Here is a 12,336-nt window from a genome sequence, read left to right as displayed (position 1 = left end):
TGAGGCAAAGGCCAGGCTGCAACCAGCATCTGCAGAAGTTGGGAGGAAGGAGGAAATGACACATCTGGCTGTCCTGTCCCTGTGTTCCACTCTGAAGCCAACACGGGAACGCTGCTGGCAATCCACCCCTCTGCGGTACTGAGAACATTTACAATAAGCTTTTTAAGCACATTTATATAAACTTGCACACCTAAAAAGCAGCCCTCCAAATAAGCAGCAAGAGATTCAATTCCAGATTAGGTAATGCAATTCAAAAACTCGTCTTTTATCTTACCTAAAATAGGCTGAGGCCCCTCAGTAACTGAGGCCTGAGCTTACAAAGTGTGAAACAACTACCGTCTGCATTTGGGGATCCCTGCATTTTCACACAACACTGAATCTATCAAACCGAGCCTCCGTAACCTGAAAACCTTCTCAAAAGTAATTCCAAAGCACTGTGTATCTGGTATAAAAAGTGAATACTATAATGATTGTTCCTATAGGTATTAATATCCATTCAAAAATTCCCAAATAAAGCTCAGCAATTAACTTTTTTTTTTTAACTTTACTATAACATTTTGCAAATTGTTACATTAAATGAATATTCCTGGTAAGAATCGCTTCTCTACCTCGCTTTCTCGTGGTGTGTAGAACCTTGGGGAATTACTGAGCTGCAGAGTCATCATCACTTGTTATTTCATGGCAGAAGTAAATGGGACATCTAGCATTAATAGATTTAAATCTTTTAATGCTTCTTTGGCAGAGTCCAGAAGGGTCAGTGAGGGCAAGTCTTATTAATAGATCTTCTGCAAATGCTACTTTTCAGCTACAGAGTAGCTGGAGGAGTTAAAGACCTTTGTTTAAAAATATTCTATGTTAGGCTTGGTAACAATCTGGTTACAATTTAGACACCTTAAAGCATTAAAAGTGATCTCAAATCACATGTTAGAATGTGATTCATCAAGATCTGCCCAAATGAAGGTGGGAGTGTCAACTGCAGCTGCCAGCAGTCACCAGATCTCAGCTCTGTCAGGCCCACGTTACTGCCTAAAACATCTGTGTTTGGGAGGATTTCTTGTTGGCAAGTCCTTAGTAGAGCTAAAGGAAAAATTGCTTTTTCTCAGTTTGGCTCATTTGTTGGACAGAGATTTTACCCCACGTACAGTGACTGCACAAGGAGCTCCCATGCTTTAATGTAAGACTACTGACAAAACTATGTGTACAATTTGGTATTTCAAGGGTGACTCTGAATGGGCAGAGTTTAGGTGACATATAAGTTTTTAAAAACCAGACTGCACTGTTATTTCTTAAGGTGTCTTAAAGCAACCTCTTGCATGAGAAATGTGAGAAGTGTGCCGCTTGCCTGTTCCAACATGGTATTCACAAGGTCTTTGTCTGATCTTTTCATTGCTTTGACTAAAATTGCGAGCTATTATTGGGGGGGGGGGAGACATTTTTTATTAAATAATGTGTAAAAGTTCACAGCATATCAAAAGCTTTTCAAAGAGCATAAGCATTTCCAAAAAGAGATGACCTGATTTGAATTAAGGTATGGTGTCAGTGCAAATCCAAAAGTTGGGCTGCGCAAAGATTCCGCTCTTGATGCTAAAGCTGTCCAGTCTGTGCCATTCTCATGGCAATTACATGCCAATTATTTATTTTTTTCACTCAGTTCTTGTATCAAACTTGCTCCAAACACAGACCCTTCCTGCAGAAACCTGTTAAGATTGCAATGTAATTTAACGTAAGACTACAGACAAAACTACGTGTACAATTTGGTATTGTACAAAAAGCAACCTTTCTTATGGGTAAATTTGATTTGTGGTCAAAATTTATTTTCAGCAGCTTTTGTTCGTTGCTCTTTCTGGCAAAGGTCTCCTTTGTTCTGGGGGCTCTCAGGGAAAGCTTTCCTGAGGACTTGGCTGGATTTGTATTGTTGGGGTTTCTTTATTGTAATCTTCTGGTTTAAAGCTTTCAGTTCTTACAACCTATGATTATTATGGTTTATATATATATATACATCTCCCATTCACAGCGTAGAGAAAGTACCAATGGCCTCTAGAAGCTAGCTGGAACTGGATTTTTAAGTAACAAACTCCATTTTCTGTTATTTAAAGATTATTGCCGAAGGGCTTGGTGGAATAATCAGCACTTTGGCCTCTTCCCTACAGCACCGAGGCTTTTAATTCTCTCCCGGACACCCCCCTGTTTGTACGCTGAGGCGCCCGGACCCCCGGCCGCCGCCGGCCGCCAGACCCCGAGCCGGGCCCCGCCTGCCCGCTGGCCGCGTCACCGCTGCCCTCAGCCCCTCGGCGGGCGGTGTACGCCGCCTCGATACACAGGCAACAACCCCAAACAACCCAAACCCGTGAGGTAAAAGTTCTCCCTTATTTCGGTGACATCACCTCTAACGCACCCACGGCCGCCACCGGCCGCTCCTTCACCGGCCTGAGGGGTATTTTCGTGCCCCCCCCACCTCCGCCACCACACAGGCGCTTTCTCTCCTCCCATTGGCTCCGCCCGCCTGCTGTCGGCGGGGAGCAGCCAATGGGGCGCGGCGCGGCGGGAAGGCCCGCCCTCCGTGAGGCGGCTCGCCGGAGCGCCGAGCAGGGCGGGGGTCGGCGCCGGGGGTCGCCGCGGCGGACGGCGCCCGGTTGAGGCGGCGGCGGCGGTGGCCGGCGCTGACCGGCGCTGACGTGCGGGTGGCGGCGGTGAAGCGGCCATGAAGGTGAAAGGGCGGGGGGTGTTCCCGCCGCTGGGAGAGCGGCTGCTCCTTCGCTGCGGGGAGGGAGGAGGGGGGCGAACCGGCGCCGGTGGGACGGGCCGTGCCGCGCCGCGCCGCCCTCCTCGCCTCAGCCCGCCGTCCCCCCGCGGGCTTGCCCCGTTACCGAGGGACGCCCGGGCCGGGGGCCGCCTTGCCGCGGGGCTCCGGCGCCCCTCGCTGACTCAGCAGCCGGGCAGGGCCTGGTGCCGCCGCCTGAGGCGAGCCCCCGCCCGGGCCGCGCACTGCGGCCGCCGTGGGTGGCCGGCGGCGGCTGAGGGACCGGCGGAGCTCCGGGCGGGACGGTGCGTGGGGCTGGGCCCGTGAGGGGGCGGCGGTGGGGAGCCGGCCCGCGGGGGGCGCGGCGGGGCCGGGGGGCGGTTCGCTCCCTCAGGCGGTGCTTGGCGCCCGGGGCTGCCGCTGTGCTCTCGGGCGAGGGCCGGGGGCTGTGTGACCGCGGGTCTCCCGGTTCGGTGGGTGCCCAGGGGCGCTCGAGCCCTGAGAGCGCTGTGCTTCGTCTCAGGGTGGGTGCAGAGGTGGAATTCCAACAGTACAATTAAAAAAATATCCCTTCTGCTGCTCTCCTCATGGTCTGCCACCTTTGGTAGCATGTCCCGCTCGCACAGGTGTGTCAAGAGCAGCATACAGCCCCCCAGCTTCTTGGGGTGGGGGTCATACTGGGATGAAATTCTCCCTTAAAGCCAACAGCAAGAGCAGGGAAGTTCAAACGTGGTATTTTGCCCCTATAGGATGCACATAAGGTATGGAGGGAGAAGGTAGCTGATGGCAGCTTATTAGAAGAGACTTTGGAAGTGGTGACTGATGTCGTTGGAAAGGGTTTTGGTGCAGGAATTGGCAAAATTTTAATTCACTCTCAAGGGAGGGAGTTTTTGGTTTAGTGTGTGTCACTTGTGTTGGCGCTTTTCAGCGTGTCCTCATTTCTTGTACAGAGTAATAAGAGTCTAGACACTGTAATTCAATTATCAGTTAATGACACGAGTGCATAGAAAGAATCCACAGCTGACTTAAGTAGAAAATTAATGATCCCCAGGTTGCCTTACCTTTCACCTTAAAATGACTGCTTGGTAGTAAGTGTAAAGAGATTTTCTGTTTGATACTAACAACATTCACATATCCAAACAGGTAACAAAAATTTCCTAAGTATGTATTTGTTTAGTGTTGACAGTGATGTCTGAACAGTTGTTACAGGCTCTTGAATAAAGTAACTGTAAGAAGCAGGTGGTAAACTATGGTGCAAGGGCTGTGGTAGCATCTGTTATGTCATTTTTGTCCTCATGTGTACCTGTTGTTGCTGTGACTCCCTGAAAAGCCTGTAGTCATATACTGAAGTAAGTTAAATTCTGACAGACCTTTTTGATTCATTATTTTATTTTTCTGTTATTTGTACGTGGCTATTTTAAAATCTTTTAAATGCAAAGCTAGCGCATCAGTTCTCAAGAATATATGAAGAATTAATGTTTCTGCAACTGGAAACTTTCCCTTAAGACAAAAGGAAATATTTTGTAAAATTCCTGAGATTTTAAATTGGGAGCTCTCTTGGTTTAAGTAATTGGTTTTCAGAATGTATTTCTGGAAAGTTAATTACTCTTGCTTAACAGACTAGAATAATTATGCATAACTTGTTTTGTATAGGAAAACCTAATACTGATCCATTTCCACATTTTGTTATGGAAAAGTAGAGAACAAGTCTTAGCTTGATGATGGTTTAATGATCACAGCTGTCTGATTACGCAGTGGACAGGCGCCAAGTGTGGATCTGCGAGAGCAGCCACGTGCTGGGGCTACTGGTGCCTTGGCTGGAGGTCAGGGAAGGGCCACTGCAGTTCATCCCCCTTGAACTCCCTTTGTAGGAAGCTTAGGGAGGTTTTTCTCCTGTGCTGGGGGTGCCCACTGCGTGGAGATTTCTTGTTATGCCTGGGATGAGTTTTGCTCTTGAAAGATCTATAAAATTAGACTAGTGAATTTAATTTGTTGCATGTATATTTGATGTTACAACTGCCCAGTGTTGCGTGTTGTGCAACTTAGAAGCAAAATAACCAGCTGTGTTCGCTATTTTGCTGGATTGCAAGACTTTTAATGTCAGCTTACAACAGTAACAGTGAAGTGCCAGGTTTGTGTGGGTTGCAGAGATGCTTTTGATGTTCCATACTTGAAGCACTTGTGTAAAGGTGGTGTTGCAGGACATGTTTGGTCCTATGGCATTGTTTCTCACAGCTGCTCGAAACCAGAGCGAGGACTCTTTTCTTACCTTTTGTGCTCAGTGGTTTGGTAGGAGACATGCTGGCGTCTCCCCACTTACTGTGTTAAGTTCCCACAAATGTAACAGGACTGTGTTTGGTTCAGGGGAAATGCGCAATTTAATACAGAAATTAGTCTAGTTACTACAGGAATTAAAGCAGCAGCATTACTGAGCTGAAATGCCTGTTCTGGTTTAGGTTTCACAGCAAGAACTACAAGTTTCAAAAGCAATTATTTTATGTCTTCATGCTTTGGAAAAAAGGGATGCTGCCCTGGAATGAAAACCAGCACAGCTCTAACCAGCGTAGTTAAGAAAAAAAGTATGAAAAAAAAATTGTGTTTAAAGGCTGTTGTATCACTCGGCTTCCTTTCAGAAAGAACCTGATGTGATTGTTTGCCTTTTTTTTTTTTTTTTTTTTTTTTTGAGTAGGTTTCAGTGAGCCACATGACAGTGATTAAACATGTGACCTGAACAACTTGGGAGTCCAAATTCCAACTTTAAAGTAGAATATGCAATTTTGGTAGAGAATGTAGCACTAAAGGCTTTCAGGAATAAAAAGTAGCAATTTACTTAGGTATTTACAATTTTTTGTAGTGTTTTAAGATTAAATCATGTGACTCAAAACTGAAATCCAATCAATATAGGATAATTTCATTTAGAGTTATTTCAGTTTTTCTTGGACATTTTGTAAGACAAGAAGACAGCAGGTTCAGGGGGGGTCTTGAAAAACATTGCCCTCTCAGAGAAAATAGACTGCAACTAGTTTCTAGTGAAGATTGGTTTATTACTTTCAAGTAATTTCAAGAACACACAGAAATTTTTTTTTAGAGAGAGTTTTACTGTGAGTCATACAAGAGCAGGATTAGTTCTGGAGAAGATCCTGCAGGGGACAGCTCTGCTCTAATTATGATAAATTGTTGTGTTGCTGCCTGTCATCGTTTCAGGTTTTGCCTCTCACCTATGGCTGGCTGTTAGTCCCTTCCTTCTTTGCTCCACTATTGCGTTACCTCCTCAAATTCCTTACCCTTTTTGTGCGGGACTCTGCTAGAAAAGGAGTTATGAAAGCGAGCGCCTTGTGCCTGCGTTAGCTTCGCAGAAGCAAATCTTACCTACTTTGGTTTTGCAGCTGAGAAGTGGAGATTATTGGGCTGTTATAGGCATTAGTGTGCTGAATTCCTGGTGCTCCCGGGATTCATGCCACATGCTTTTGGGATGATGACAGATGGAGCTAAGTAGCTCTTCACTAGCAAGTCACATCTGATGTGGGCTTTCAGATATTAATTTTTCTTTTTTTTTTTTTTTTCTTTGTGAATGTTTTCAGGCGGGAGCTACTTCCATGTGGGCTTCCTGCTGTGGATTGCTGAATGAAGTCATGGGTACCGGTGCGGTCCGTGGCCAGCAGGCTGGCTTTGGGGGAGGTGCTGGCCCGTTCAGATTTGCACCAAATACAGACTTCTCAGCATATCCGTCTCCAGCTGCGGCGGGCGCTAACATAGTTTGCAAAGCCTGTGGACTTTCCTTTTCAGTTTTTAGGAAAAAAGTGAGTATATTTCCTATTACATAGTATTTTTACTCATATGAACTGATCTGTAGGCATACTGGGAGATGAACGTGTATTTTTTCCTTAGATAAGGAAACCTGAGGCAGATAGCCAGGGAGGGAGGAAGTGCCTTATTCTGAGGTCACAGGAAATTAATGTCAGATGGGATTAGAAGTTAAGAGGTCTGATGTTCATTAACTGGTGACACATTGAATGTGGTCTGCCCTAAAAACGAGTGAGATATGTGGTTTAGCTTCAGAGTTTTAAACCTTAAAATACATCTGCTTTTGAAGATGATACCAAACATAGTGGTTGAGTACTGGAATGAACAAATCGGGTGGTAGAGAAGCTAAAAGCTCTCAATATAGTAGCACAGCTTCTTTCTGTGAAATGCTTGAGTAATTCTGTTCATTTCCTAAGCAGGTGTAGTTCTGTTGCACTTGCAACAGCCTCTCACTTCATTTGGAGGCAGGTTAGTAGGTTAATGCAGTTAAATAAAATTGAGATTGTTAATATTATTTCTATGTGTCATGACTGTCCAGCATCATTGTTTTGTCCACACGGTGACCTAATTCTCTGCAGCTCTCTCAGATAAACATGAAGCCTCTTTCCTCAGTTCGTGTTCCTTCAGTTTTCCCCTTCCTGTGTGTCCTGTTGTTCGCATGGCAAAAACTTCATTGAATTAAGCGCTGTATAGGATCATTTTCTGAAACTAACATTAATTTACCAAAATCCTGAAAAGCTTGGAGCATTCAGATTTGTTCAGTGGATGAAAGTCTTGCCTGTTCTAGCTTTTGTATATTGTAGGGAGTCTTTTGAACAAAGCTCTCTTCAGAAATGGCATCTGGGCATTTGGGAGCATTTACTTGCCATGTGATTAATCACATTTAAGGCTACTTTGAATTCTTTGAGTCAATTAAGAAGAAGTTTGTTCTTTAGGGTTTGGGGATTATACTGTGTTTTACATATGTGAAAAGAGCAGTGCCACTTGGTCTATTCAAGACTATTTCAACATACCATAAAATTGACTGGCTTTCAGTTTTGTTTTTTGTCTAAACTACAACTTGAGTACTTTAATTTGTTTATTCACAATGTTTTTCCACTGAAACCTCAAATCAGCTTGCAGCAGTGCTACAGAAGTGATGGACTGCCTTGGAATATCTGCAGAACTATTCGACAGGGCAGTTTTCTAGACTTAAATTCTTAAAATCGTATATGTCAAAACTGACAAAGGAAAGACCAGTAGTAAATTATGTAGCCTGGAGAAGGAAGGAGCAGGGTCTAGATTTGTTTTCTGTACCCTGCGGTTGAATGGTTGTTTTCTCTTTCTCCTTAGCACGTGTGTTGCGACTGCAAGAAGGATTTTTGCTCAGTTTGTTCAGTCTTAAAAGAGAATCTTAGAAGATGTTCCACTTGTCACTTGCTGCAAGAAACAGCCTTCCAGCGACCTCAGTTAATGAGATTGAAAGTAAAGGATCTGCGTCAGTATCTGGTTCTCAGAAACATACCGACGGATACTTGCAGGGAGAAAGAAGACTTGGTGGATCTCGTGCTGTGCCATCATGGATTAGGTTCGGAGGAGGACATGGACGCTAGTAGCTTGCATTCATCACGGTCACAGACTTCGGGGTTTTTTACTCATCCATTTTCTATGTCTGTATCAGTGTCGTCTCAAGGAGAACTTGCAAACAGAAGGGAAAGCACAGGAAATGGAACACCTTTACGGGTACAATAATTAATGTGTGGTTTATGGTATAGCATAGCTTCTTTTTTTTTTTAATTGGTAATGCATTGCTTTGAAATAAAATGCCAACTGGTACGGTTTGGGGTGGCAGGAAAAATGCCTTTTGTAATATTCTGTTTTCAGGAGAGGTACTAGATAAGAGTACTAGTTTAGTTGATAGAGATGACTTAAATTGATAACCATCAGTAGCAAAGGAAACTTCATGTCATTGTCATCTGTCATCAGTTTGGTTTAAAGGAAAATGTTTTATAAGGAATAATGTGGTTTTATCCTGATTTAGTTTCATTTTGTCTGCAGGGACAAATGGAAACATCTTCTATAAATAATGAAGAAGAAGAAAGTGCAGAAGAGCAGGTGAGAGATGAACTATCCAAAGAACAAGTTTTTGTCATGTGACACCATGAAGTGTGTAGGTGTCTGTTAACGTGTAGTATCACGCCCTAGTTCTTTCAGAGTTGGCTGTGTCTAGCAGTGCACAGCTGCATACGCTTGCTTTAAAAAGAGTAAAACTTCAGCCAAGCTGCTGCAGCTTAATGTAGCACCAGATCTGGTGCTCTGAACTTCTTGAGGCAGTTAAAAACGTACAACTGATGTGTTTCAGACTCCTGGATTGTCCAGAAAGCGAGCGAGGGCATCTTTGTCCGATATTTCAAGTCTGGAAGACATTGAAGGGTTGAGTGTTCGGCAGCTGAAGGAAATACTTGCGTGTAATTTTGTCAACTACTCAGGATGCTGTGAAAAATGGGAACTTGTGGAAAAAGTGAGCAGACTATACAGAGAGAGTGAGGAGAACCACAAGACACGTAGGTTTATATTTTATTCTCACTTCCTTCAGACGACTACTTATTTTCTAGTTTCCGGTAGCTGGTTCTGCCAACAGAAGGACTTGGTATCTGCTTAGCTGGGACAACTGGGAAGTGGGTTTTAACAATTGAAGGTGCAGGTAGAGTAGTTGAACGTGGTTCTGGTGATTAAATGAAGCTTTCCAGGATTCTGCTGGGGTTTTCTAAGGCTTTTTTTCCCAAGCTTGGAGAGCTCAGCTTTCATGGTGAAGGTAAAATTGCACAACTGAGAACCAGTTCCTCAGTGAACATGAAACTTGGCACCTCCACGTCCTTTATTAGGTTTCACAGGGCATTGGGGAGGGAGCTGCTCAGTAGCCGTCAACAGACCAAAGCAATTCAGGTCTTTTACTGCGGTACAGAATTAAAAGCTACAGTGGCAGAAGTCCAAGTTCAAGTGGTTTGGTGTTGGCCCATGTTTTATGATCAAGTGGTTCTGTGGCTGCTGCTCAGTGACGGGTATTGTTCTGCCTGCTGTTACACTCAACAATGAGGCTGTGTGACTGTAGGACAGCCACAGGCTGATTCCTGGGTGTAACGTATAATCTGAGGAACAACTTTTTGATGTCATTACCAGCTGGAAAAGGGCCTGCCTGGCTCGCCATTCCTGTGTCCAGCAGCCAGGCTGTACAGAACTGGGGACTGTGACTGGAAAAAGTCAATAGCCCTGGGCCGCTGCATGGCCACTGCAGGACCCACAGTTCGGTGTGAAACAATCGGCTCAGTGTGTGGAGGGGGATGGGGAGGGTGGGGGATGGTCAGCGAATGTCAGAACATGGCTGAGGCGAGGCCCTGGGTTCAGTCATGGCTTAGAATTGAAAGCCTGGCTGAAATCAACCTTCAAGCTTAGGCATCGGTTTATTTATTTATTTTTAAACAAGATCTGGCAGAACATTTGGTTATTGATAGGGGACGGTGGCTGTTGGCAATGAAACTTGACAGGTTTTATTCAGTTCTGCCACATTTATGGCCTACTTAAAGCAGCCTGGGAAGTGGAAGCCTTATTATTATTATTGTGTTTAATCCTCTGAGGACAGTGTGCTGGCAAACAGAGCAAGCTCAGAGATGGAAACCCAACATGCTCGGAATTCTAACCTAGCGGGTTATTTCAGTTACTATGTTCTGAATTGGAAATGCTCTTGGAATTTAAAGCATGAAGCCAAATATTTCCAATGTTCATTTAGGGGCTTCCTAGTTCTTGTTTCTTTTGCTTTTTTGAAGAAATTAACTGTTGTGAGCGGGAAGCGGCACTGCCTGCTGCTGAATTAGCTGCTCTGTGTATCTTAGCAGTTGCCCAGCTAGAACCGAGCTGGTTTCCCAGGGCCCGAGTGCCTGACCTCCCTCCCTGTTGGTTTGCAGAGGGTGAGAAGATGCAGCTGAACGAGGACGACGATAACCTGTGTCGGATCTGCATGGATGCCGTCATCGACTGCGTCCTGCTGGAGTGCGGCCACATGGTCACTTGCACCAAGTGCGGCAAGAGGATGAGCGAGTGCCCCATCTGCCGACAGTACGTTGTGCGGGCTGTGCACGTGTTCAAGTCCTAACCCCGCTGTGGGTGGCTGGAGTCGCCCTTCCAAGATTTCTGAGGGTAGGAGTGCGAACCCCAGGGCATCTGTCGGCTTTGTAGTTCTCAATAAACGCAGCATTTTGAACATCAGGATCTGGAAGTTTGTGAAACACTTTTCTACAGCGTACCGGACCCTGCACTTGGGCAGTGCGACACGATGCTGGTGTGTGCGGTAATAGCGCTGCCTGATGCTACCTTACAACCCCCAAACTGTTTGAGTCAAACTGTTTACAGCAGTTCTTGCTCTCTTCTGAAGAATATCACCTCCAATTATTGCGTTCAGTACTCAGCATCTGGTCAGGAAACACCTCTGCTTGACCATATTAGCCTGTTACCTTGTCTAGTGCATTAGAAGCAATGAATATCAGTTGAATATTCAGCTTTTATGTAATTATAGAATGTAACTGTTCTGACACTGTCCCTGCAACAGTGTTAACAGTATCAAATAATGACTGTAGACAGCACTGCCATTAACTGTACCTGCACAAAGCCCTGAAGCAATCTATTTTATATTTTATGCCAATTGCTTCCTTCCAAATGTCTGTTGTTACACACGTACTGTCTGGGCCCTCCTCTGTACAGGTACAAAAAGCTCCATTGCTTTGCAGGGCTCTGCCATGTGGCATCCAAATACCAGTTACTTAAGTGTTTTTTAGTTTAGGAATAAAATATTTTTTTAAGAAGGGGTATAGTAATCCATACTATTGTGATCCTTAATCTGCTCATGCCTATTGTAACTATTAATCTTAATGTGTGATGATTGTACTCCATGTGCCGACAACCTGATGTTACTGTGAATACTAATCAGGGTGATGACATGATGTGCTGCTGATATGTGGAATGTACGGTGTTACTGACCTGCACTGCAGAGGGGAAACGCAGCATTTGTTTGAAACCTTGTTTGTTCAGAGACTTTTCACCCAGGCTGAGCTTCCTGGGGGCTGCGGTGCTGCAGGCAGTGCCCCCAGTGGGGTAAAAGTGTCTTCTCCAGCAAGGATGTCCAACTGGGCCTTGGGGGATACCTGTGACATGGCTGGGGGAGGAACAGCAGCTGGGACAGCTCATGTTTTGGGGACAGGATGCCCATGGCCAAGCTGGTGTTTAAGCTCACTGTAAGAACAGGAAGCTGCCCTGGCTGGTTATTCTTTGAGAGGGTGGGTTGATGGCACTGCAGTTGCTCCTTTGAGTTTCCCACCCGCCAGGGAGGTGCCAGGGCCAGGTTTTGCCTGGGCTGCAGCCCCTGGAGCTCTTACCTCTGCCACGCTCTCCTGCCTGTTCCTCATCTTCTATGTGAAAAATTCAGCTGGCTTGAGAAGGTAGCTCTTGCACATGAGAGACACAGCCTGGAGCTGCTGCTGGTTATTTTTCAGAAGGGAGCAAACCTCTCCATGGCTTTATTTTTTAGAAGTAACTTTTTAATGGTACTTAATTGCTGGAGTCTCTGTTCTGTTGGGTAAGCTAATGAAGAAAACCATACCCTATATGTTAATTCCATGCTGATAATTTCATTAGCCACACAAGCTCAATAAAGATTTGTGATGGGCTTTCTCAGCCTCTGTCTCTTTTCTTACCCAGGGGCAGGAGCGCTGCTGGTTACTTAGCCCCAGCTTTAACATTCTCTGAGCCTCTAGCACTGATCC

At 45.2% G+C, this 12,336-nt stretch overlaps 1 protein-coding gene across 3 annotated transcripts; it reads left to right on the top strand.

Moving 5' to 3' along the window:
* Positions 1-2,525: 2,525 nt before the first annotated feature.
* Positions 2,526-12,241, top strand: RNF34 (ring finger protein 34). 3 transcript variants are annotated; one of them, XM_080370437.1, is made up of 6 exons: positions 2,528-2,707; positions 6,322-6,540; positions 7,877-8,266; positions 8,582-8,638; positions 8,886-9,087; positions 10,486-12,241. In XM_080370437.1, the coding sequence occupies exons 1-6, from the start codon at positions 2,702-2,704 to the stop codon at positions 10,671-10,673; spliced, it is 1,062 nt and encodes a 353-aa protein (XP_080226563.1). In that variant the 5' UTR covers positions 2,528-2,701; the 3' UTR covers positions 10,674-12,241. The 3 variants fall into 3 exon arrangements, with proteins under 3 accessions (XP_080226565.1, XP_080226563.1, XP_080226564.1); XM_080370438.1 differs by lacking the exon at positions 2,528-2,707 and adding an exon at positions 2,761-3,045; XM_080370439.1 differs by lacking the exon at positions 6,322-6,540 and having other exon boundaries at positions 2,526-2,707.
* The last annotated feature ends 95 nt before the right edge of the window (positions 12,242-12,336 follow it).

Source organism: Falco punctatus, assembly GCF_963210335.1.
Source record: "Falco punctatus genome assembly, chromosome: 1".
NCBI lineage: Eukaryota > Metazoa > Chordata > Aves > Falconiformes > Falconidae > Falco > Falco punctatus.
The sequence above is the reverse complement of the archived record's forward strand: the minus strand, read 5'-3'. Positions and strand labels throughout refer to the sequence as shown.